The 26681-nt window shown below is 36.0% G+C and overlaps 1 protein-coding gene across 1 annotated transcript in view; it reads right to left on the bottom strand.

Annotated features, from left to right (window-relative positions):
- The window catches only part of LOC140506844 (neuroligin-4, X-linked), a 446694-nt gene that overhangs the window by 326076 nt on the left and 93937 nt on the right, over positions 1-26681 (bottom strand). Inside the window, exon 3 of the mRNA XM_072614461.1 lies at positions 9763-10571. Coding sequence (XP_072470562.1) covers positions 9763-10234 — 472 coding nt within the window. The 5' untranslated portion in view covers positions 10235-10571. The remainder of the gene's footprint in view (positions 1-9762; positions 10572-26681) is intronic.

The raw sequence follows: 26681 nt of genomic DNA, 5'->3' as shown, positions 1-26681 counted from the left end.
CCAGCCTCAGACAAATATCTGGTTGTGTGACATTGGGCAAGTCACTTAACCCTATTTGACTCAGTTTTCCTCACCTATAAAATGAGCTAGAGAAGGAAACAGCAAACTATTTCAGTATCTTTGCCAAGAAAACCCCAAATGGGGTCAAGAAGAGTTAGACATTACTGAAAAAGACTAAACAACAAATGCTTCAAAGCATGTTATACTTGCCAAGTAACGGTTTATACTCTATATCCTTGGAGGTCCTTTCTAGTACTGAGCAAATGTGGCTTGGTATATTCCTGTAAAGATAATGATTTTTATGCCTCAATATTCTGTAATGGGATTTTGAACAAATAATTTATCATTCCTTCTTTCTCTATTACTTTAGAAATGGGAAGACAGACCATTATTATATGGAACTACATGCCGATTTAGCCATTTTCAACTAAGCAAATCTCCAAATGCATTAATATTTTTTAGTTGACTTAATGTTTAACGATTTTTCACATACCTCTTTATTTGTGAACTACACAATGTCAAATTTCTAAGTGATATTGAAAAAAATATCCAGTCAATCACCCATAAACCTTCAAATATTTGAATGTTTGTTCTTTGTCAAAATGTCTACAGGGCTGACTAAACATTTTACTTTTCTCTTGGATGTTTGCTGCTATATGTCAGGTATGAATAAGCCACATCACAAAATTATATAACTAGTAGAAACTTTCCAGGTCATCTAATCTAATCCCTTTAATTTATAGATGAGCAATGAAGCCCAGAGAAGTGACTTGCTGATCATTACACAGCTAGATAGTGCCAAAATTTACACTAACTCTAGTATGTGTGCTGAGCTCCTGGACCACATCACCAACTGCCAAATGAAAATTTCCCACTATATATCTTAAAGGCATCTCCAACTTAATAATTCCCTCAAAATAACTCACCCTTCCTTCCTCCCAAACCAAATGACCCTTTTTCAAATCTTTTTGATCACCATGGTTTACAACCTCCATGTCATACTCCTTATTTTCCCTCATCCCATCTAGCCAAGAAGTGGTCAAGTCTTCTCAATTATACATAGTATCCTTTTCATCCATCCCTTTCTCTCCATTTATATAATCAATACTGGATTTTAGTCTCTCAGTTGCTTCTCTTCTGGATAACTGTAATAGAATGCAAGATATCTGAGAGCAAGACTCTTAAAACTATTCATTATTTATCTATTTCTCCATTCATTATTTATTTTTATCCCTGGAATCTAAGTACTATGGGACACAGTAAAAAGTTAAGCTTCCACAGAAGTTATTAAATGATGAAGTCACTGAGAATAAGTCAGATGATAAGAAAGCCAGCAGACTGCAGATAGACTCAACCAATCAGGAGACAGACAATGATCTTCAAAAAGCCACAAAATTTTTGATAAGAAGGTCCAGGCTTGAAACCAGCCTGAACCAGTCAGGAAAAATGACCTAGAATAACCTGGAGAAAGTTTTTCTTCACTTCACTTCACATTCTTGCTTAATGAACCTCAAGCATATAAGTAGACACACCCCACATAAAATTATCCCTCTATTTTCTGATCATGGGTCTATATTAAAGCATGTTTGGGAGGGGGGAATCACACCAAGGGGTTTATGTAATGGGCATGTAGAGAAGACGGTGACCTAAAGGAGAATAGAACAATCCATCACCTGGTGGAAGGATCTGTCTTGAACTAGCAGTATATAGCTCATCTAGCTTCTGTATTTAGTGCTCTTCCTTGCTAAGGGAGGGCTGAGTTCACTTTTAGCCAAAGGTGTTCAATTCCTCTGAACTCTGATGCAATAAATTTTCCTTGATACCTTATTAGTGTTAAATGTGTCTCTAACAGTACAATGTTTATTGCATAGTAGGAATGAATAAATGCTTCTTGCTTGTCTGCCTGATTTTGTGTTCCTTATTCAGGTTCCTTATTTCTTTTCTCCAATCCAATCAGTCAGTAAGTCATTGGGCTTAATAAATGTAAACCCTATACTATACTAGGCACTAGGGATTTTTTTAAAAAAAGTAAATATGTAGTTCCTACTCTGAAAGAATTCACATTCCAATGAGGAAGATCACATTCACTCAACTAGATACACATAAAATATGTAAAATATAAATGGGACATGACGTCAACAGGAAGGCACTATCAGAAGAAAAGCTCAGGAAAGGCTTTCTGCAGAAAGTAATATTTGAGCTAAGCTTTAAAGAAAGCCTGGAAAGCCAGGAAGCAAAGATGAGTATGGCAAGCACTCCAGGCATTGCTGGAAAAACGATTTTCCCAAAGCACTCACCAAATCTGATCCTGTTACTCCCCCCATCAAAACAATCTCTACTGCCTCTGAGATAAATGCAAACCTTTTTTTGGCATTAAAAAACCCTTCAATTTTCCTTTAGCCTCTCTTTCACAGAATCGTAAATAAAAGAAACTTAGTGGCCATCAAGTCCAACTCTCTCATTTTACAGATAGGGAAACTGAGGAACACAGAGGTTAAGTAACTTAATAATAGGGATAATAATAATAACAGCAACACATATGGAGCCTTTACTATGTGACAGACATTGCACTAAGCACTTTATAATTATCTCATTTGATCCTCACAACAATCCTGGGAAGGAGATGCTGTTATTGTCCCCATTTTACAGATGAGGTAACAGGCAGAGGTTCAGGATCATTCAGCTAGGGCTTGGGGAAGTCTTCAGACCTTCCTGATTCCGAGTTCAATGTCCCATCCACTAAATATGCTTCCAGTTTCCAGATTTATCACATGACTTCCCTTCATATACTCTAAGGGTTGATCCAAACTGGCTTCACTTGCTCTTCTTCACATCTGAGACTCCCTTTCCACCCTCCTTTGTCTTTGCTTGGGTTTTCATCATGCCTGGAATGTAATCACTCCCCCTCTAACTCTCCCCTATCTCTTAGAATCTCTAATTTACTTTAAAGGCTAACTCAAGCCTCACATCCTACATGAGCCTTTCCTGATATTCCTCTTGATAGTCCCTTCCTCTGTCTACCAAAATCACCATTTAATTCCTTTGCATATACCTTATATTTATTAACGTGCATTTTCTATCTCCTCTGATAGAACATAAGCTCCTGGAAAGGAGGAATTGCTTTGTTTTTGTATTTCTATTTTTAGCAACTATCACAGTGTCTGGCACTTAGTACTTAATGAAACTAAATGGTTGACTGAGATATAATACGGATCTCAACACTTTGTCTAGTACTTTTCCAATACGTTCTACAATTACTTTGTTACAGATGTAGTCAGTCAGAAGTAACTACAAAAGAAAATGTGATAAATATTTCTGCTTTAATCTTACAAAGTAACCATGCATATTATTCTCTTGTTATTATAGACTGGTGCTACTGTTGTTTTAAGGTACTCTTTCAAGAAATAAGTACTAAAGATTACTTGACGTTTGATTTCTGTAAGTCATAATAGCTAGAAATCCCTTTCACAGAAACAGCATCAAAAGATAAAGGTTAAGGATTAAGCAGAGGAGATTAATAGTCTATGTCCCATTCAGTTTAAAACTCCTGCTTTGGTAAAGCCATATTCAGAATGGAGCTGTCATAAATAGATTGTCTTTAATATCTTTTAAGCTGAGCTGCCTCAGAACTGACTTACAAATGTGTTACTTGAGGAAAACTGGACAATGCATGAAAAGTATCATGCATGTGTATATGGTGTAGATATGCTATTAGTTTAAGATTTGGATTATTTTAATGTTAATGTATTTATTTACATTATATTAGTTATACTGGGACATGAATTCTAAATGATACAGTATACTGAATGTTTAAAATGAGGTATAGGTTTTTCAAATACAAGCTTTGAACTAAACAGAGAGTATTACTCTGAAAGTCACATATTAAACTATTCTCTGTACTATGTAATTTCGTGTTGAAAATATACCACAGTAAGAATCAATAGCATACACATATGCATCCATACAATATGGCCATTTTATCTGTGTATTCTGCATTCCCATTGTTTCTTCCCCTTCCCCTGAAGGAAATCTCAATTCTCACTGTCATAACCCTAGAAAAAAACCACTAGACTTTATAAAATGTCTGGTACTTTCCAGTACCTCCAGACTCAAAAGTTCAATGAATTAATCTTTCAAGGAGGGTAGAACATTCACACCATGTTTTAGGCAAGGCCAGGGCCATACCACTAATGTGTATAATTCCCGATCAGTTTATCATACATGACATTAATGGGCTTAGGAAAATAAAGATTCCTACTTCACCTCAACAACCCCACAACATGCCAATATAACCCAAATATCACAATCAAAACAACTGATTCACACTGCAACAGAATCCTATCTGCAAAGGAAGTTTCAGAATTAGCAGGTTCCAGAAGGTTCAATTTCTATTGTGAAGGCTAGCCTTATGTAGCCAACCAAACAATATTGCATGATTTGAAGGCTGTCAAACATTGTCATATTTCTCTAACTTCAAAGAAAGGCCTCAAGGTAATGTTGAACAAAACAGGTATATTTTGATTGGGGGTTGGAGGGAATAAGGCAAATGTTGGATAAGCTGAAGGATTCTCGGTAGCATGGACTGTATCTCATGCCCAATGGAAAAGAGGAAAAGGAAAGGTGGTGATTTTTTAAAAATGGGGTGGAGGGGCATTAAACAATTTTATTCACTTAGAGAGACAGGATTTTTATACTTGGAGGAAGCCTTGGAGATCATCTAATCCAATAATTAGTTTCCCAGTTGTCAAAACTGAAACTCAAAGAGCTACCAGAAAAGGAAAAGCACTGACTAATCAGTACTTATGAGGAAAGAAGGACCCATTTTATTATGAATATGATTCCTGGGTTTCCCTAAGCTATACTGACTTTAAGCACCTTTGTTTTATTATTTTAACAGCCCCAAGATATCAGTGTCCTCCTGTTCCAGCAGGCTCTACACAGCTATGCACTATGATGCCAGCACCTTACCAAGGTACACTCACACCCCTTGGCAGTTACCACAGCCTTACTTGCCATAACGCTGGTATATAGACAGTTTTGTGTCTGAATGTGCAAACAGTCAAAACAGCATTTGGTTGCTCATTTCCATATTTAGATGGTGTGGTGTTGAAGTAGGTAGTAGTTATTGTACAAACAAGTAGCAAGTTAAAGGAGTGATGCTAGAAATTCCACCCTTATTTCATTTATGTGGGCACTAAAGAGAGTAAGAAGAGCTAATCCAAAATGAGTATTATTTTCTCTTGCATCACATTTAATAATAACTGATATTTTGAAAAAAGATACACAAATGATAATTTATAATTGTAGATTTTTTCATTTCTCAGAGTGCTTCACAATCTCTGAAGCAGGTCAAGTTAAGTTGTATTTTCTACATTAGGAAATTGACACAGACATCAGTGATAGAAATAAACAGTTTTGGCATTACCCCTATTTTTTCAATCTCCTATGACAGAAATTTCAGTCATCTTTGACTGTTTCATCTCTTCTACTCTTTACATGTGCCCTGTCTCAAAGACACATCTACTCTCCCTTTCAAATGCCTCTTGGCTTCTCCCCTTGCTTTCAGTTTTTGCTGTTACTTCTTTAGGCTAAGATCAACTCACTTCACACCATTCATTGGTACCTTCATGTTTTTCCTGACTCTAATCCTCTCTGAATTTAACTTCCATTCCAATTTTCATCAAACACCATTTGAATCCTTTCAGTTCTCTGCTTAAGAGCCCGCAAAGACTCCTTACTGCCTACAGCATCAAGTTGAAACTCCTCTGCGAGGATTTCACGGACTTCTATAATGTGGTTCCATCCAAAATTGCTAGTTTGTGCTGCATTACTCTCTAACCTAAATCCTGTTTTCTCAGGCTAATTTCTCTATCTTCCACTAGCATAATGATTATCCTCATCTTCATATTTTTGCTCATCTTCCCTAAAATTGGTTGGTTTTGTTTCACAATCATTTTTGAAACAGCTGGCTGCCTTTGATGAAATGCAGATTTCTACTAATGGTTGTACTTCTTACTCTTAATTTATAGTTCAAATGGCATAAAGAAACACAAGTGGAAGATGATTTATATTTTCAATGAGGCTATCTTTAATTTATAAATAATTTCAAAAACTTTGGATATATAGAGGGAGGTTATATAGCTATATATGATTGCACTAAGTAAGGCAGATGAGTAGGATCAGTTTATTTAAAAACTGATCTTCAGTGTTATTCTATTTGGTATTAGAAATTCATACTTCATCAGATTTTCAAGATTAATTTTAAATTTCCAGCTACTTTTCTTGTGTAATATATTCAAAGTATAAGAAAAACAAATTGCACATTTGTAATATGTAACATGTAAATATGTAATATGTAGAACTGTAATTCTAACTTCTAGTTAGAACTATGTCCACACATTAGAAAATTAAGAAGTTTGGCATTCATCAAAGTGATTTGACAGATTTGGAAGCAAAATTATTTAGGCCCCCAAAGAGAATTTTTGGCTTCAGTTTTTCAGATACTAATTAAAATACTGCTAAATTTCAACTTCACCTTGACCTGAAGGGACACGATCACTATACTATACCATGTCTATATATATGGTCAATGAATCAGCTGAAGTTCAATCAATTCCATATTTGGGGGGTTATATTTATGGTTATTGCCTCTACCCCTAGCCTGCTCTGATGCCTTGTCATCATGCCTTGATAGGGCAGAGCACTATTTTGCCAGTACAACATAAGATCAAGTAGGTATTACCAAGATGGAAAAACTGCAAAAGATCCTAAGGATATATTGTGTATCTGTTGAATAGGGAATAGCCTCTATAATTCATTTCAATTCAATAAGTACCTATATGTATTGGGCACTGTGATACCAGTTATGAACCAAATTTAAAAAATGAAAAGGGCTCCTGCTGTTGAGGAGTTTATGTTCTTTTAGGAGATAGGTAAACAAATGAGTAAATACAAGATACTTTCAAAGAGGGAGAGAACATGGACAATTAGGGGCATTAAAAAAGTATCTAGTAAGATATGACATATACTGACCCTTGATGAAAGGGGATTCTCAATGATGGAAGTGAGAAGGGACAACCTTCTAGGCACAGAGGACGGTGCATGAAATGGCAATAGAGTATAAGATGAAATGAGGGGTTCTAGTCATGGCATGTAAGCTAAAGATTCTAAGACTGACCTTCGTGGGAGAAGAACTGCTATTGTAAGTCTTCATCAGAGGACTGCCCCACCCCACCCCCCAGTTTGGAGGGAAAAGAAGCCCATTAAATCATCTATTAAGTCATGGAAGAGTTAGGATATGCATCTGCCAGGATAAAATCATAGATCCTTAAAACTTTGACATGATGTATTATGGTTAATTAACTACATAGTATTCCTTCTTGACTCTTAGGATAGTAGAAGTAACCAACATAGCTATTCAATGATCTGTATCTTCAGTCAAGCAGAAATAATTTCACCATCTTAAAAACCTCACTTGCCTGAATTATTATTTTAACATGCAGCTTCAGAGTTTCACTTAGAAAAAAAATCAAGATCTACATATACTGGACAAATGTTTCCTGACTTTTAGGCTTGCATTATATAGTTGGATTCTCTATTAAGATCAAATGAGACAATGGACATGAAAGCAGTTTAAAAAATATGAAGTGCTAGAGAAACATAAGACAATATTCTGATTGTATTTAAACTGCTGCTTCACTCCACAGTAGTTTTTCTTTTTTTTAATACCTGCAAAATATGTTATTTACTGCTTAACAATGAAAGAACCCAAATGCTTTATGACTTTTTTTTTTCCACACAGAAATATAGGTTACTACAATCAAAGGCATTATTGATTGGCTTTCCTATACATTGCATTTTGGCCAAATGACAACAAAGTAGCTCATGGAACTAGGTAGCATAATTGAGGCACATTGATTCCTAATGTTAGCTTTATGGAACAACTAGCTCACATGGAGATTCACACAGCTGATGCATTTTAAAAGCAATTTAAGTCTTTTTTTTTCCAGGTCCTTTTCTTCCTCTTCCCTAAAGAGAGACACCATGACCCAGAAGGCTTCTGAAAATAAGAGCCCTAATTGGTTTGGGGTGCTGTTGTCCACCTTTTCACACATGCACAAAACAGTCACTGAGAGACTTTTTACAAATAAAGACAGCTTTGGCACACTGTACTTAAGTAAGAGCTCCAAATGTGAATTTAACTCCTTGAGTCATTTTCAGGCCTAGACTTCACAACCTAATTCTGTGATCTGTCTCCATAACAACACTAATAACTTATGCCAGACCAGAGGTAGATAATGGATTGGAGTCTGTTTAATCTGATTCGATGGGCCCCTCTTTGTAAGCTTTGGTGACACATTTTTCAGTCTGGTTTTTGTTGCATTTTATCCAGACTGCCTTATTAGCTGTTATGCAACGCAGTAATCAAAATGCATGAGGCTAGATTTTCAGTTATCTACAAAGGAGATAAAATTGTGGAGCTCATTGAGTTAATACAATTGTTCATTTCAGACACTAATCCTAAATCTTCTAAAACAGAATTTCAAAAGAGAGAAAGAAGCAGACATGCAAAACTGGAAAAATATGTCCTAAGTCAGTGGATAATGTCCATTACTACTCAAATTTACTTATTTTAAATCCAAGAATATTTTATTTCATGCTTTATCTTGTCCTTTGTCTAAGTAGAGCTTCAATACGTAGAAAATAGCAAGATGATAACTCATTAACTTGGTCTGTATGGATCTTTTTATTTGTATACGGCTATGAAAATTATTAGCTGACATACTGAACACTACTTTTCTTACAATTTTTGTAGCCCTATGTCACAGATTATGAAATACTTTTAATGTATTTACTTTTAAAGTAAAAGAGTTTTCTGATGCATTAAGGATAAGGAATGGACTTTTGTTTTCATTGAAACAGGGAACTCCGTATGACAATAGGGTCATGGGTCAGCACCATCCCTGAAATATAATCTTAGAGAGTGACCTAGACCATTGAGAAGTTACATGACTTGCCCAGGGTCACAGGGCTAATGTGTGACAGAGAAATAACTTGAACTTGGCTCTTCCTGGCTCCAACAACAACTTTCTATCCACTACACCTCTATACCTCGTTTCTCAATGATATGGTTACCCAAATCTGTTTTTAGATTCATCAGCTTCTAAATCAAAAAGAAATTAAAAAATAAATAAAAAGGAAGTTCACCATTATGCTTTGGAAATGGTCATTGAATTATGCACTACAACCATTTTACTCTGTATCTGATGAAAACATGATGAATGGCTATTGATTTTTTGTCCTCCAAGGCCAATAACAAGTAATAAAATCCTACTTAAGCAAACAATGCTCACAAAAAGAAGCACCCTGAAACTCTGCAGTTTCAGAATGGGACTGAGGAAATCCTATCTTTCTTACTCATCTACTTTCCCTTATTAACAAATAATTCTCAGTCTAACATTGTGGTACATGCTCACACAGAGATATAATTTCATAATAAGAGATAGGAAATCAAAGGTGTACCTAGCCTAGCACAGTGCTCTGCACATAGCAGGCACATGACATGCGTTCATTGAATGAGTGAAAAATGGATGAATGAAGAATAAATTAGTATGCTTGTATCTGACAATATGAAAACAAATCAAGGGGTTGTAATGGGAAGCAACATTAAGAGAACTTTGTAAAAACCTTTAATCAAAGACTCCTTTCTCCCTCCTTATTTTAGTTGGTGTGCTTATAATCTTGTTTGCATGAAGTACTCACCATCCTCGGTGGGAACATAAATGTTTAAGTACAAGCAGTCTTCATTTTGATCTTGCACATAGGTCATCAAAGTATCCAAATTAGCAGTAAACCAGATGGGGAGCATATCATGAAGTAGTGACCTCTCATCCAGGTGCTGAGGGCAGACAGCAGCAAATTGGGTAGCATTTCGAACCCCTGTCCAAGAGGATGGAGGCTCTGGGGGCTGAAATCGCCTCTCCCCAGTGGGAGGAGAAGCATAGGGTACACCTAAATATTGTTCCACTGGACCAAGAATCTCATTGGGCAAAGGTGTTCTTAGGCCACGAATTTTTCCATAGTTTGTGGTTACAACTGGATATTGTGCTTGGCTGTCAATAAGTGTAAACCTTATCGCAAGTGCTGTTATCCACAGGAGGAAATTGGAGTTCAACATGACACAAACTGGAGTGAAGAACAAAGGAAGCCATAACAGTCCCTTTGGCCTCGACATTGTTTACATCAACATCAGAAAGTCTCTGTCTTCCACAGCCAGGAGAAAATAAAACCAGTCCTCCGAAACACAGAGAAAACTTTTTTAGAGAGTAAAAGGCCTAGAGCTAGGGGAGTGCGGAGAAGGCTCTGGGCCTGGTCATGGGCACATTCCAATGTTAAGAAAAAATAAAGATGCTGATGTCTTTACAGCCCATCCCCAGAATATAATCCTCCTTTAATTCCAGTAGCTATTTCCTCCAGGTAGAGTGTTGAAATGATGCGGTGAACATCAGATAACACTTAGCTTCACAAGGACAGTGATTTCCATTCGATGACGCCAAGGCACAGATGCCAATCTACAGGAGAAGAAAAAGCATAACATTAAAATGAATAAAATGCAGGAACAGTCAAGGAATTTTCCTCTATTTTCATAGCATTGTCCTGCGCCCAGATGTCTTACAAATAAACACCGGTGACATCATCTTCTGATTACACCACATTCACGATTGGTCTGTGAGTACACACCAAAATAACATACCTCCCCCAAAACAACAGAAAATCAACAACTACAAAACCAACTGCTTCCCAAAATTAAAGTAACAAATAATATTTTTGAGAGGGATTAATAGCATTTTTTTCTCTCTATTAAAAGTCGAAAAATATACTCACTACTCCAGGCCCAACTTGGACTCTCAGGATAGTGATTAACAATTATGAGTGGGTCTACTTTCTATCTTTACTCAAATGCTTTGTTGGAATATTTCAAACTGTGTTTTAAAATCTCACAATAAATTATTCTCAAATTCTTACTGAACTTTGAAAAAGTCTTTTTTTACATTTTTCAAAAATTCTGTTCCCCATCTGTTTCTGTTATCTTTAAATTTTTATTGTTTTGTATTTTTAAAGTAACTAAATAATTGATTGATTTGTTTATTCATTTGTTCATCTACTTGCTTATACATCTATTTATCCACTTATTCATTCAATTTCTTATTTAATTATTCATCTGTCTTTTAGTTTTTGTCTAGACCTATGATTTCATTGGTACAGGGAGTTTCTGATATGGGATAACCACGTATGATGCAGATTGATGTATCTATAGTTTACCATCTTACAGAATTGCCAACAGGTTAAGAGACTTACCCAGGATGGGATTACAGAACGAGTATTTGTTAGAAGCAACCTTGAACACCAGGTTTTACTGTGTACTATGCCACACTGTTCTCTATGGTTAGCACAGCATTAACTAACACTAGATAAAACACTGCTGATATGACATTAAATATCTTTGCCCACAGGTGAATAGTTATTGTAAATGATGCCCTTTCCTTCAAGAAAGGAAAGCCATTTCCAACTATCGACAAAAAATCAACAAGTATTTATTAAGCACCTACTAAGTGCCAAGCATTGTGTTAGGTGCTGGGGATACAAATATAAGATAAAATGAAATAATCCTTATTCTCGAGGAGTTTTCTGGAGATTTTAAATGCAGTGTTCTACAGACTGAAAAGTATAAATACAAAACTTGAAACTAATGTGGAATATTGGTGGAGTTTTTAATCTAAAATATAATCATATATTCTATTTCAATGAAAACTGCACATTACAACAGAAAGGGAAAAGCTGGGCTATTTTCCTTTGTTTCTCCTTTGCAAAGCAGTAATACATCTGGGGGGAAAACAGATTTTTTAGCATCTGATAGTGATTACAATGCTTAAGTAAGTTAAATAAGAATTCATTTAAACATATTTAAAGCTACGGAAGGAAAAATACAGAGAAAATGGCTGACATGTTTTAGTCTAGCTTTTTGTTTTCTACTTGATAAAACATTTGGGATTCTGCCATGAGTAGATAAGGCCTCTAAATGGTTAAGAGACAGCCAAAAGAGAAGCAGGTGATGACATTATGCTTGGTTGAATCAATATCCTTGAAAGCCCCTAAGCTTGCTAATCAACCAGTCCCTCCTGCAAGGAATTTTGTCCATAAAAGATATGACATCACTTACACTCTAAAGGTCCAATTCACATTTTCAATAGATCAGACACAACACATCAGTGTACTGAATTTGCATAATTAAATAATGGAATTTAGAAAGAAATAATCCATGTTTTTGAAATCCAAGTCTTAATAAAGGAATAAGATATTCATTATAGTATTTAAGAAATATTCATCAGTGTACATAGATCTTCTATGTGGTATATTTTTAAATACATGCATTTGACAGAAAAATAATAGCAACATGAGCTAAAAAAGAAAAAAGGTCCACGTAAAAATTTGAATAAAACAGAAAATGGCTAACTCCTATAGATGTTCCCTCAAAAATGTACTCAGTATACCAGAATATAAACTTGAAGAGATGCATAATTATTATTAAAGAGCTTCCCCTTTTTCCGCATTTTAACTCAGTGATATTCAAATTATAAATTTGAAAAGTTGCTGTATTCTCTGTATTCATTACTTTGTCAGTCTGATCAAATGACAGTTATCTTCCATAATGAATTTTTCATTTTAGGAAAAAGAAATCATAAAGCATCCTATCTGCACAGCCAGTCATCTACACAATGAAAACAGAGATAATCTCCAATTCCAAGATCATTCCCAGTCATGTGGATGTGAACAAAACGCAATTTCATTACAGGGCAGAAAGATGTATAAATCTAGTCCCAATCCTGCCACCAACTAGTGTTTGGCCTGAGGCATGTCCCCCAACCTTTTCAGCTTCAGTTTCCCTACTCATAAAATTATGAAGTTAGATAGATCATGCCTAAGGTCCTTCATAATTTTATAGTCTCTTATAGTTCTGATTCTCATATATAACTTAAAGCATGAAGCCTTCTCTAAGCACAAAGGAGAGCCTAGCAAGGATAGTCTGAAATATCTCCTGGCAGGATATTTCTGGTCCAATCTTTACTTTAAACATAGCTTGGATTCAGAATATATTAAAGCTTCCAGATCTTACATATTAACTGATAAATCCCTTGGATTTCCAAGAAATAGCCAAGACCTGACCGCATTGTGAAAACAGCTTGTGTTGCAGAGATTGCATAGTGTAATAAAAGTAAAGTTGGAGTGAGAAAAAAGAAAATTGTTTCAGATTCTGGTTCTGCTACTACTACCTGTGCAACACTTCCGAAGTAATTTCATAAACCTAGATCTCAGTTTCTTCAATCATAAAATGGAAAATTGGGACTAAATGATCCCCATCATCCTTTTCAGTTCCAAATCCTAAGATGAGAAATCAGGTTGACCCATCCCAGTATGCTCACACACAGATGGGATACTGCAAGGATTCATGAAGGTTCTGCAACTAGCTTCAGACCAAAAAAGTATAGTCCAGGAGAAGTTCACTACTATTGGGAATATACTATTAATTCATTATTTATCAGAGCTCCAGAAGACTGGAATGTTGTGTTAATTTAAAAGTCTGAATATTTCAAGTGATTTGCCGAATTTCTATTCTCTCCATAAAAAGAGCCTTGGCTTAGTGGGGAGTCTTTATGTGTTACTAGGACCACAATGAAAAGTAAATAAAAAAAATAAAAATAAATAAACAAACAAGAATATCACATAGTGACCAATGTCTCCACTTACGCAGACTACACTGAAAGCATTTCTAGCTTGGTATGACCTGACAGATATTTGATCCCTTGACACATCCTTTGATAACTACAGGTTTCTTCCATGACACAACAAAGCATGAAAGTAGGACTTTGAGAACTAATATAAATATTTTCAAGGTGGCTTATATACAAACGAAAATACACATGCATGCACATACATACAAACACCTCTTTCACAATTTTCAAACACTGATTAATCCAGCTTGAAATAATATAGGTTAAACTATCAGTTATGATTTCACTAAAGTGATAAGTTCTGGACATACTGAAAGCACGTTTAATAATTGTATTACCTATAAATAGTTTTTAAAAAGCAACATCCAAAAAATAGGTAGTTTTTTTTTTTACCATAACAAGATATTCTTCTAAATTTTTAAATTGTTTCATTTGTAATAAATGACATTCTCTAGTAAAAGAAAAGTTCTATTATTTTCCATTGAAACAGAACAGTAAATGGTGTTCCTTCAATTTAAAAGTACTTTGCTTAGCTCCAGAGAACAGTTCACTTTGTCTCCAGAGAAAGTGAACTTTAATGTATGGAATATTACAAATACTGTCAGAAATGGTAGATACTTTGGTTAGTTTTGTGGAACTTTGTTTGTTTCCTCCTTTTTAAATCTTTCTTACAAAAGATGGTTTGTTGTGGACAGAAGGGAATAGAGATATCTTAGAGAATTAATGAAAGATTATCTAGGCCATGATCTATGTCTTTTTTGTCTTTGTACTCTCTACCATCTAGCACAGTGTCAAACTTTTTTTGAATTAAATGCATTAGCAAAAATTCATTATGATTGAATCTGACTGGGCATTTTTTGAAAGATCATTTATTGGTCAAGCTTTAAGTGGACTACATTAGGCAGAAACTAATACAATTGTGTTCAATTATTCTGGAAGAAATTCTATTTGAGACATGGCCAAAACCATTTAAGCATTCCATAATGTGACTGGGTCAAATTAAAAATTCCATTATGTGATACCAAAGGAGAATAGGTATTCCATGCATCATCAAGTTATCCTGAATTTGTTGCAAGAGCTAGTAGTAATGTGTAAAATAGCCCAGATAAATGGTTGTTTTCTTTGATTTTATCCACTCTAAGAATAAACTCATACCTCCATTGTATAGTCTTTCATAATGTCACAGAGTCATTAAAATTAACTGAAGATACTTTGTGGACAAGTCTTAGTTTGAGAAAAATGAATTGCTCTGCCTATATGATGTGGAACAATGATGAAAAGATAGCAAGATTTTAATGGACCTGTAACTATGATGCAGAGATGATGTCAGGTATTTTATCAGTAGGATGCTACTGAAGAAACTTTACCACTTTTAATGATCTCACTCTAGATTCATGAGCAAAGAATAGTAACAAAACTTTTCTTATGACTGTATTCTTTCTTCCTTCTAGTAGTACCAGAAAGAATACTGGACTTAGAATAGATAAATGAAAAAGCACAGATTCAGAAAACAGAAGTTGTTCATGTATTGCTACCACTTAACAGACACTTAACTGAATGAAAGTTCTCTTGCCTGAAAAATGATCCTGAGAATTAGCATTCTAATTCTTGTATCACCCAACTAAAAGGTATATGATTGTATCACCCAACTAAAAGGTATATGATTGTATCACCCAGCTAAAAGGTATATGAAGCAAGTATTTCATAAACTTAAAGCAAATCACATATAGAACCATAAATTTTGAGCTTGAAAGGCTTTAGAGATTTAACCTGATCCCTGGGAAACTGAAACCAAGAGAGTTGTGATTTAACTAGTGTTATCCAGGTAACAAGTACCAGCTGTCATTGTTACTAGTGACAGGAATAAAAACAGCACTGAATAAGATGTGGATAGATTATGATTTTCGCTACAGAAATGATTACCCACAATGATAAGGCCATTAATCTATAAAGGTATCCATATAGGAATTTATTTTTATTCAGTTATTTCAGTCATGAAAGATTTTGCATGATCCCATTTGGGGTTTCCTTGGCAAAGAAACTGGAGTGGCTTGCTATTTCCTTCCCCACCTCATGTTACAGATGAGGAAACTGAGGCGTACAGGGTTAAGTCACTTGCCCAAAGTCACATAGCTAATAAGTGTCTGAGGTTGGATTTTAACTCATATCTTCCTAACTACAGCCCTGGTGCTCTATCCATTTTGCCACCTAGCTGCTCCATATCAATCATATGCCCTTACAACAGCAAAAAAATGTAATGGCTGTCTCCAAGGTTATCTGCAGCTTACATCAGTTTCTTTATTTTTCTTTATTTTTATTAATTTTATTTATTTTCAGTGTTCTACAATCACTACCATATAACTTAGATTTTTTCCCCCTCCCTCCCTAAGGTGGCATACAATTTTATACAGGTTCTACACATACATTCCCATTAAATACATTTTCACTATAGTTATGCTGTGTAGAAGAATTAAAATGAATGGGAGAAATCATATAACAAACCAAAACATAATACAAAAGAAAATGATCTGTTACATTCTGTGATTGAATTCCATAGTTCTTTCTCTGGATGTGAAAGGCATTTTGCCTTAAAAGACCACTGGGGATTTTTTTTAAGTCCTTGCATTGCAATGAAGTTCCAAGTCTACCAGAAAAAAACTCTCGCACACTGTGGTTGTTGCTGTGTACAAAGTTCTCCTGGTTCTGCTCCTTTCACTCAGCATCAGATCATATAAATCTTTCCAGGCCTCTCTAAAGTCTTCCTGTTCATCATTTCTTATGACCCAACAGTATTCCATTACATTCGTATACCATAATTTATTCACCCATTCCCCAATTGATGGGCATCCCCTTGATTTCCAGTTTTTGGCCACCACAAAGAGTGCTGCTATAAATATTTTTGTACATGTGGGACCCTTTCCCATTTTTATGATCTCTTGGGGATACAGTCCTAGCAGAGATATTGTTGGGTCAAAGGGTATGCATATTTTTGTAGCCCTTTGGGCATAGTTCCAAACTGCTCTCCAGAATGGTTAGATCAGCTCACATCTCCACCAACAATGAATTAGTGTTCCAACTCTCCCACATCTTCTCCAACATTTACCATCTTCCTGTTCCGTCACATTAGTCAATCTGATAGGGGTGATGTGGTACCTCAGAGTTGTTTTGATTTGCATCTCTCTAATCAATAGTGATTTAGAGCATTTTTTCATATGACTACAGATATCTTTAATTTCTTCCTCTGAAAACTTCCTGTTCATATCCTTTGACCGTTTATCAATTGGGGAAATTTCTCTATTTTTCAGAAGCAATTTTACTTATGTAATGTTTTTCTTTTGAAGATACAGTTCTTTTGTGTGTATCTACCTGACTATGAGGTTTGGTTTATATATCTTTCTATTTCTTTTAACCTAGAGTTTGGTGGACACTCTATTACATGGGTATCTCCCCATCATTTACTATCACTGACAGTATAGATGCTAATATAGTTGTTCATGAAATAGCTAATGACTAACAATAAGGAAATGTGGAGATTTTGCATCCTTTGGCATTTCTATTTCTTATGTAAGGATTCATTGATTTAATTGATAATATCCACCTTTATTAGAAGTTCTTAATTGGACAATTTGCATCTGTTGGGTCTGTCAGCTTGACAAACAACATGTATCTTTTTTTAATTTTACTTTTGCATTTAATATTTTATTAAAAGTATCTTTCAAGCAATCATTGGTCAAAATAAACATAACACGTAACATATTACTGATCTGAACATGTGATGTGTACATCTTCAAAATGTACACAGAAGCAGCTGAGATTTATGAATAAACTCAAGAATGCAAAAAACCCTCATCATTGAACTTGTCTTTATTACCTTGCTTTGTTCTTATATCAATCATTTACCAAATTCAATGACCTTTTTTTGCCTTTTCTAGTTCTAATTCTTCTTAACCTCTCTGTAGCATGGCACTAGAAAGTGACCCTTTTTTCTTGAGTTTTCTTTCATTGGCCTCAAAAGCAATTAACTTATCTAAGTCTCCTTCCACATCAGTAACTACTCCTCTGTTTTTTCTTTTTCTGTCTATCTATAGGTAGATAAGATAGACGACAGATAGATAAATAAAAATAAACTCATTCATGTGGTTCTTAGCAGATACCAGCTTTTTAAAATTATTCTTGAATAGTACAGTTTATCTATTAGGTGAATTTGTGTTGTCTAACTCAAAAACAAAGGCTTTTCACAACTCCATTCTAAGTTTGCCCATCTCCTTTTTGAAATAAGTCAAGACACTGGCATTGTTTTTGCCATTATTATGTAGCACTCTGCAAATGTTACAGCACTATATAAACATGAATAAAATATTATTATTTTCCACATTAGTCTCTTCAAAGAGTACTCCTCTTATTCCATGTATTATGATCATTTCCAGTGCTGCCTTCAGAATTTCACAAATCTACTCTTTCAAGATCATATCATATCCTATATATAGGATTATGCCTGGTTTTCCATTCTTCCTCTCTCTCTAATTCTATACTAATAGGGTCACTTGCTCAAAAGTTTTCTTCTTTTAATTCAATAACTTATTCTTCTTTACTCATCAGAATCTGGAATAGAAATTCCCCTCACTGGTCTCTCATTTTTTTAAATAAAACGATAATTTATTATTATTAAGGCAAGTCAAGAATATATCAGCTATTCTGCTTTTCACAAAGATCAAACACCTATCAGTTAATAAGTCAGTAAACATTTATTAAGTAACTATTATGTGCTTAACTGCTAGTTTTCCCAAATACTATATAGTTAAAATGTCTCCATTTCATCCTGATGATCTGTTTCCCCTCTATCACCATCATAATTCAAACATTTATCACTGCACTCACCAATAGCATCCTAACTAGTTTCTCTGCCCTGAGTTTCTACAACCCTCCTTCCATACCACTTAAAATACCACCCTAACTGGTCTTCCCACCTCCCACGTCATGTTTCTCAAATACATTCACTACACTGCTTAAGCAATATTTCAGAAGTACTACTATGATTAGGTCTTCCCCAGCTCAGAAGCAAAATGGCATAGTAGATACAGTGATAGACCAATGGTCAGCAAAATCTGGATTTAGAGCTAATGACTCTAAAAGACCTTAAGAATCCATCAAACAATTTTTTTTAAAAAATGAAAAAAAGAAGAAGAAAATGTAAAATACCTCATTGGAAAAACAACTGAACTGGGAAATAGATCCAGGAGAGACAGACTCATTGGACTACTTGAAAGCCATAATCAAAAGAAAGACCTGAACATCATCTTTTCAGAAATTATCAAGGAAAACTGCCCCAATATCCTGGAACTAGAGGGCAAAACAGGCACTGAAAGAATCTATCAATCACCTCAGGAAAGAGATCCCAAAATAAAAACTTCAAGGAACATTATAGCCAAATTACAAAACTATCAGGTCAAGGAAAAAATACTGCAAGTGACCAGAAAGAAACAATTCAAATATTGAGATTACACAGGACTTAGCAGCTGCAACAATAAATGATCAGAGGTCACAGAAAATGATATTCTGTGAAGGCAAAGAAACTAAGACTATAACTAAAAATCACTTTTTTCAGCAAAACTAAGCATAGTATGTCAAAGGAAAAAATAGGCTTTCAATGAAATAGAAGGATTTCAAACTTTCATAGGGAGAAGACCCAAACTGAACAAAAAAAAATCATCTCCAATATTAAAACCCAAGAGAAGCATTGCCAGACCTAGAGGCCTGTATTGGGCTACCCGAGTCTTTCCTACCTCACCTCCGAGGTCTTTGGCTGGCCACGCCGGATGCACGTATGAGAGAAAGGACGTTCCAGAGTCGAACAGGGGTTGAGCTTTATTACAGGGTCTAGTTACAAGTGCAGGGAAGTCTTCCTTAGGAGGAAGAGGGGGAGATTTCCTAAGGAGGCTAAGCTTAAGGGATTGGAAGTAGAAGTACAAGCGGGGAGAGAGGGGGAGGGGAGAGAGAAAGAAAAGAACCGGAGCCCTACTATCCTCTTTGGCTCCACACGTGCTAAGAGAGAGCTTTCTGGCTTCCTCAATCCTACTTAATCTTCAGCCACACAGTTTGCATCTCAATACCGTGCTGTTAGGTAACTAGGTGTGCTCCAATCCGGGACGACCTCGAGGGCATCCACCCATCACGTATCTCCAGGGGAGAGGCGGAAATACCCGAGCTAGCCGAGCTAGCTCAGTCTGACCTTCTCGAACTCCCACTGTTCATGGAGGGCCTCATAAGACTCTAAGATTTAGAAGTCCCACTTTTACCCGCCCGAGACCGTCCACACGGAATTGAGCTTCCAATCCCAACAAAGCATAAAAAAGTAAAAATGAAAAAGAAAACACAAGGGATTCAATGGAGTGGAACTGTTTACATCCCTACATAGGAAGATAATGCTTATAATTCTTAAAAATTATACCACTAATAGTACATCTACAAGGAATATACATAGACTGAGGTACAAGTATAAGGTGAATTTGAGGGAATGACATAAAAAATAATTAAGGGATGAGAAAGAGGAGTATATTGGGTGCAGAAGGGAGAGGTAGAATGGGGTAAATTATTTCATATGAAGAGGCACAAAAAACCTATTACAGTAGACGGAAAGATGGGAGGATGGACAATGGATATCACTTGAAACTTATTGTCATCAGTATTGGCTCAATGAGAAAATGATATACATAATCAGATGAATATAGAATATAGAAATCTGTCTTGTCCAACAAGAAAGTAGAAGGGGAGAAGATTAAGTAAAGACAGGCATAGGGACTCACAGAATAGAGGGCAGGCCAGGGGAAGTGGTAGACAGAAGTAAAACATCACTGAGGAGGAAAAGGGTGAAAGGAGAGAGAGGACAAGTAAGAGGAAATAGAGGATGGAGGGAAAATAGAGTAATCACAACAGTGAATGTGAATGGGATGAACTCTCCCATAAAATAGAAGTAGATAGCAGAGAAGAGCAAACTGGAATCTTACAATATGTTGTTCACAAGAAATACCTGAAGCAGAGAGACAGACACACAGAGTAAAGGTAAGGGACTGAAGCAGAATCTACTATGTTTCAGCTGTAGTGAAAAAAAATGCAGGAGTACTAATTCTGATGTCTGACAAAGCAAAAGCAAAAACAGACCTAATTAAGAGATAAGGAAGGAAACTATATCTTACTAAAACTGTATCTTACTATATCTTACTTCATAGACGATGCAATAATATCAATACTAAACATATATGCACCAAGTGATACAGCATCCAAATTCATAAAGGAGAAGTTAAGTGAGTTACAGGTTTATGATCAAATAAGAGATAAAGATCATTACAAAATATATAATAGATCATTTTCAGTATATTAAATTAAAAAGTTTTTGCACAAACAAAACCAGCGTGAAGATTAAAAGGAAAGCAGAAAGCTAGGAAACACTCTTTATAGCAAATGTCTCTGATACAGGTCTCATTTCTCAAATATATATAGAACTGAGTCAAAATTATAATAATACAAGCCATTTCCCAATTGATAAATGGTCAAAGGATGTGAACAGGCAGTTTTCAGATGAAGAAATCAAAACTGTCTATAGGCATTTGAGGAACTGCTCTAAATCATTTCTGATTAGAGAAATGTAAATTAAAATAACTCTGAGGTACCACCTCACACCAATCAGAGTGTTAATTATGACAGAAAAGGAAAATGATAAATGTTGAAGAGGATGTGGGAAAATTAGGACACTAATGCACTGCTAGTGGAGTTGAGTACTGATCCAACCATTCTGGAGAACAATTTGGAATTATGCCTAAAGGACAACCAAATTGGGCATACCCTTTGATCCTTCATACCAGTACTAGGTCTGTGTCTCAAAGAATTAGAGAGAGACAGAGGGAGAGACAGAGGGAGACAGAGCGAGAGAGACAGAAAGAGAGAGACAGAGACAGAGAGACAGAGACAGAGACAAAGAGACAGAGACAAAGAGAGAGAAAGAAGGAACTACATGTGCAAAAATATTTATAGCAGCCCTTTTCATGGCGGCAAAATGTTGAAAATTGAAAGGATGAGCATCAGTTGGGGAATGACTGAACAAATTATGGGAGAGAAATGTAATGCAATACTATCATGCAATAAGAAATGATGCACAGAACGATTTCAGAAAAACCTGGAAAGTCTTATACAAACTGATGCAAAGGGAAATGAGCAGAACCAGGAAAACATTGTACACAGTATCAGCAACATTGTACGGTGATCAACTATGAATAATTCAGCTCTTCTCAGCAACACAATGATCCAAGACAAATACAAAGGACTCACAAAGGGAAATACTTTCTACATCCAGATAAAGAACTGATGAACTCTGAATGTAGAATGAAGCATACTTTTTTCATTCATTTTATTCTTTTTTGTGTGTTTTTTTTTTCATTTTGATCTGTTTCATAATTGTCACTAATATGGAAATGTTTTACATAGTAGCACATGTATAGGCTATATCATATTGCCTACTATTTTAAAAAGAGAGGAGGGGTAGGAAGGAGAAAGAAAAATCTGGAACTCAAAATCTTGTAAAAAATGAATGCTAAAAATTATCGACATGTAATTGGAGAAAAAAATAAAATACTATTTAAAATAAATAAATAAGCATCAATTTAACTACTGATGCTATTTATGTAGTGATGTGACATTATTAGAAATAGAAGTACATTGAGAATGATTTTTTTTCTTAAAATGAAGCAAGATATAAATAAGTCATACCTATAAAGTGAACAAGTTCACAGGTGATACTTGAAAGGGCAAACAAGGATACTAGTTCAGGTATTTTCACCATGTACCCAACAGTAACAAGCAATATCATTTCAGAGTAAATTGTCATCTTATCTTTTCAAAGTTCATCATAAGTATAAATAAAAAAGGCCACATTAAAGATAATGGCAATTTATTAATCAACATCTGTTGCAGAAGATGAAAGAGAGACATTTAGTTAAAAATTTGAAAGGAACCTTCAAATCAAATCCATATGAACCTGAAATAGATTGACAGTCTCCTAACTTTAGCTCTTAGAAAATTTTCAATTATTTTTCGGTACTCAGTAATTTTCATCGAAGGTGGGCATAGAAAAAGGCAATGCAAAATATGTTGGAAAACATGATTCTGGATAAAGAAATGACAGAGGCCAAAGGTTTTTAGACCGTTCAGAAACCTAATGTGTGGCATGATTTCTTTCTTCAAGAGAGGAGAGAGGCAGTGAATACAGCAAACATTGAAAAACATTGAAAAAAAGGAAATTAATATATTTCTAAAGGCAATTGGTTATTGATGTGGGAGTCCATTCCAAATCAGATGGCATACAGTCAGATCACCAATTAGAGCAAAGTCTCCCTCCCTTGTTCTGTTGTCCAATCACATCCTGATAAGCCTCAACTTTGAATTATTCCCATTATCTATCTCATTTAATCCTATCCACCTTCTGCCAATCGAACTGAAGGAAACAATTAAACTGAGCTGAGTACACTAAAATTTATGTTGTCTAATCTCAACTGGATCCTCTCTAAAGCAAGACAAACAATCTATTTCTCCTTTATCAAATGGTTATCTCATTTCTCCCAATAGCTGTTTCAAATCTCTCCATAAGCCTCCCGTGTCATTCTCCTGCCCTGTTCCCCAAGCAAAAGGAACTTACCTGGTATGTCACCTAAAAAAATTAAAGCCATTGGATGAGAACTCCTCTCCTCCTCATCTTTTATCATTCAGACATTCTTCCCTACCCCCATCTCTTCCTTCATTCTGATCTGGGATAAAAAAGTATTATTCCTCCTTTCCAAAGCCAACCTTTATACATGAATCTTTATTCCCATTTCTTCCCAATTTCTCCAAAGAATTTTCCCCATTATCATTCTCACCCTCTCTCAACTTCAGTCTTTCCCTACCTCAGAGTTCCTTCCTTGATACCTATAGACTCACCCTAACAACAAAAGTTTCCCATCCTAACAACAAAACAAATCAAAGGAAAAAGGACCAATCCTTCACTTGATCCTACTGACTACTATCTACATGGTTGACCTCCTTGAGACAACTATCCACTCTTGTGATCTCCACTGCTTTTCTCCTCTCACTCTTCTAATCTCTCCACACTGTTTTTTGGTCTCACCATTCACCTGAAACAGCCCTCTCCAAAATTATCAAAATTCTTTTAAATGCCAAATCTGAGGGCTATATCTCAGCTTTCATCCTTTGTGACCATTCTGCAGTATGAAATAGTTGATCACCTTCTCCTCCTAGATACTTTTTTCCTCTCTAGGTTTTTGGAACACTGATAACTCTTTTTTCTCCTCCTATCTGACCAACCATTGCTCCTCAGTCTTTTTAATGGCTCTTCATTTCACATTCAGCAACAGTGAGTGTCCCCCAAGGGCTCTGTCCTGTGCACTCTTGGTTTTTTTTGCTCTATAATGCCTCATTTGATCTCATCAGCATCCATCAGTTCAATTATAATCTCTATGCAGATGATTTCCAGCTAAATTTAAAACAACAGAGCACTTTGAGGGAGAGATGGCAGGCAGTAAGAGCCAGACAAGTCATAATCACAACCACCTTGACCCTAATGGAGAGAGTCCAGAACTCTGCACCTTAAAAATAGCAACGTTCCCTAAACCAGGGCTTTTTAACTTTTTCCACTTACAACCCCCTTTAGCCCAAGAAGTTTCTATGTAACCCCAGGTGTAAGCAAATAAAATTGGCATACAAAGCAAACATTTACTGATAATAAATCATAAGGAAATTTATTTTAACATAATCCTTTGGTATATGTATAATTTTACCACTTATTAAAGGTGAAAGTAAATTTGCTTACTAATGAGATGGATATACTTATTTATTCTTCCATAAAGAATTAAATCTTGATGAAATATTTGATGCTGCAGGATGTAGAGCATTTTCAGTGTTTTTCAGAGCTGATCAATGTTTTGAATTTATAATAAGAATGCTGCTTCACAGAAATACGTAGTACAAAATCACAGAAAAATGTTTAGGATTATTGCAGAAATTGTTGGAAATTCTGTCCTAATCCAAAGCCAAAATTCATTTAAAGACTTTTGCATGTACAGTAAAAACCTGCAATTCATAACATGAAATAGTCTGGAATCCGAGCTGAGATATTTCTGGTAGTATTCATTGACGTTGCGTAGTGTGATGGCATGAGCAGTGCAAAGTGCACATGTGTGCTTAGAACCAAAGCTGCAGTAAAGTCGCATGATAAAACATGGGCAAGTGCTGCCAGAAACACCTCAGATTCATCACACATTTGAATTAATTTTTAGTCATTGAGTATTCAGAAACCTTTTACTGTGGCCAAATTTTTCATGACCCCCACATTCAGTTACCCAACCCCATATGGGGTTGTGACCCACAGTTTAAGAAGCACTGCTCTAAACTACCACATCTGCTTCTGAACCGTACCCTGAAATCAGCACTCAGGGGAGATATCATTACAGAAGGCATTCACTTACCTTCATTATCACCAGCAACAATCACCAACCATTACCAACAAGCAGTTCAGTACAAGAGCCCTAGGAGTGGTTGCACCCTCCCCCCCAGGTCACTGGTCCAGCAGCTCAGCTCTTAGGAAGGCGATAGAAGCTAGCTGTTCTCACCAGTTGCCAGATAACTCCTCTCCACCACCCCTGACCTAGCAAGTCAACTTAGCTGAAGTAGCAGAGCACCCTAAGAGACAGACAGGAGGTAGCACGTGTCCAGTAATTCAAACTACTATCACCACCTTAAGTGCTGACCCTTCTACAGACACTGATAGGAGACGTCCTAGGATCCTGCACCCAATAGCTTTGAGAACAGCAATGCTTCCAGAACAGTGTTGTTAGTCCACATCCTGGAAAGCAAACCCAGCAGAGATACAGTGTACCTGCAGGTGCTACAGCAACAGCTACTAAGGATCCCCAAAAGAGAGATTCTGAAGACCTTTCCTGTCCTTTAATAGGCCCATGTGATCTGCTTGAGTTTTGGCTCAGCCCACAGCTTGAGTCACATGGAGCTGATGGTGGGAGGAACTTGCTGAAAGGGTGGAGCAGGAAGGGAGAAAGTGACGTGGAACTGACAGAGAGAGAGAGAGCAGGCAGAGCAGAGCAGAGCAGCTAGTTTGAGTGAGAGGGAGTAATTTTGTCTAAGGGAGCTTGTTTGTGAGGAGGTCTAACAGAGAGAAGGCTTGGGCATAGCTTTGCTCCCTGCATTGATAATGTGTATAGATTGTTTTATTACCTCGATTGCTTTGGTTTTTCTGAATAAATATTTTGGTTTCTTCTTTGAGAAAGAGAGTTTATATTTTGTGAATTTACCCTGGAAATAGGCATACATATAAATAGTGGCTGTTGTGCATATCGCATTGGCACCACAGTCACCAAAATCCTTGGCACCAGCAAAAAGTTCAGCATCAGAAACTGATGTAATTTTGTCAGTGGAAACCTTAAAGAAGGATCATTAACATCAGCTTTGCCACTGCACTGTAAGGACTATGGAACCCTTCCACTTTACTTTCAGTTGAAGTCTTCCCTATGTGTTGTCTCTCCATTTAGAAAATGAGCTCCTGAAAAGCAGGGACTATCTTACTTTTCTAGTTGTATCTTCAGCACTAGTGCAATGCTTGGCACATAGTAAGTACTCTACAAATGTGTTTTGTTTCATTCATTCATTCATTTATCTATAAACCCCGCCATGCTAGCACTATTCATGAACAAAAAAATTTGGGATATCATTATTGTACCTTAGACATCTTGCCATGCCCAAAACAAAACTAATTATCGTTCCCTCTTTCCAAATTTCCATATGACTATTGAAAGTACTAAGCCTCTCCCAGTCACCCTACCTCACAACCTCAGT

The sequence above is a fragment of the Notamacropus eugenii genome, chromosome 5 (assembly GCF_028372415.1).
Source record: "Notamacropus eugenii isolate mMacEug1 chromosome 5, mMacEug1.pri_v2, whole genome shotgun sequence".
Lineage (NCBI taxonomy): Eukaryota > Metazoa > Chordata > Mammalia > Diprotodontia > Macropodidae > Notamacropus > Notamacropus eugenii.
The sequence above is the reverse complement of the archived record's forward strand: the minus strand, read 5'-3'. Positions and strand labels throughout refer to the sequence as shown.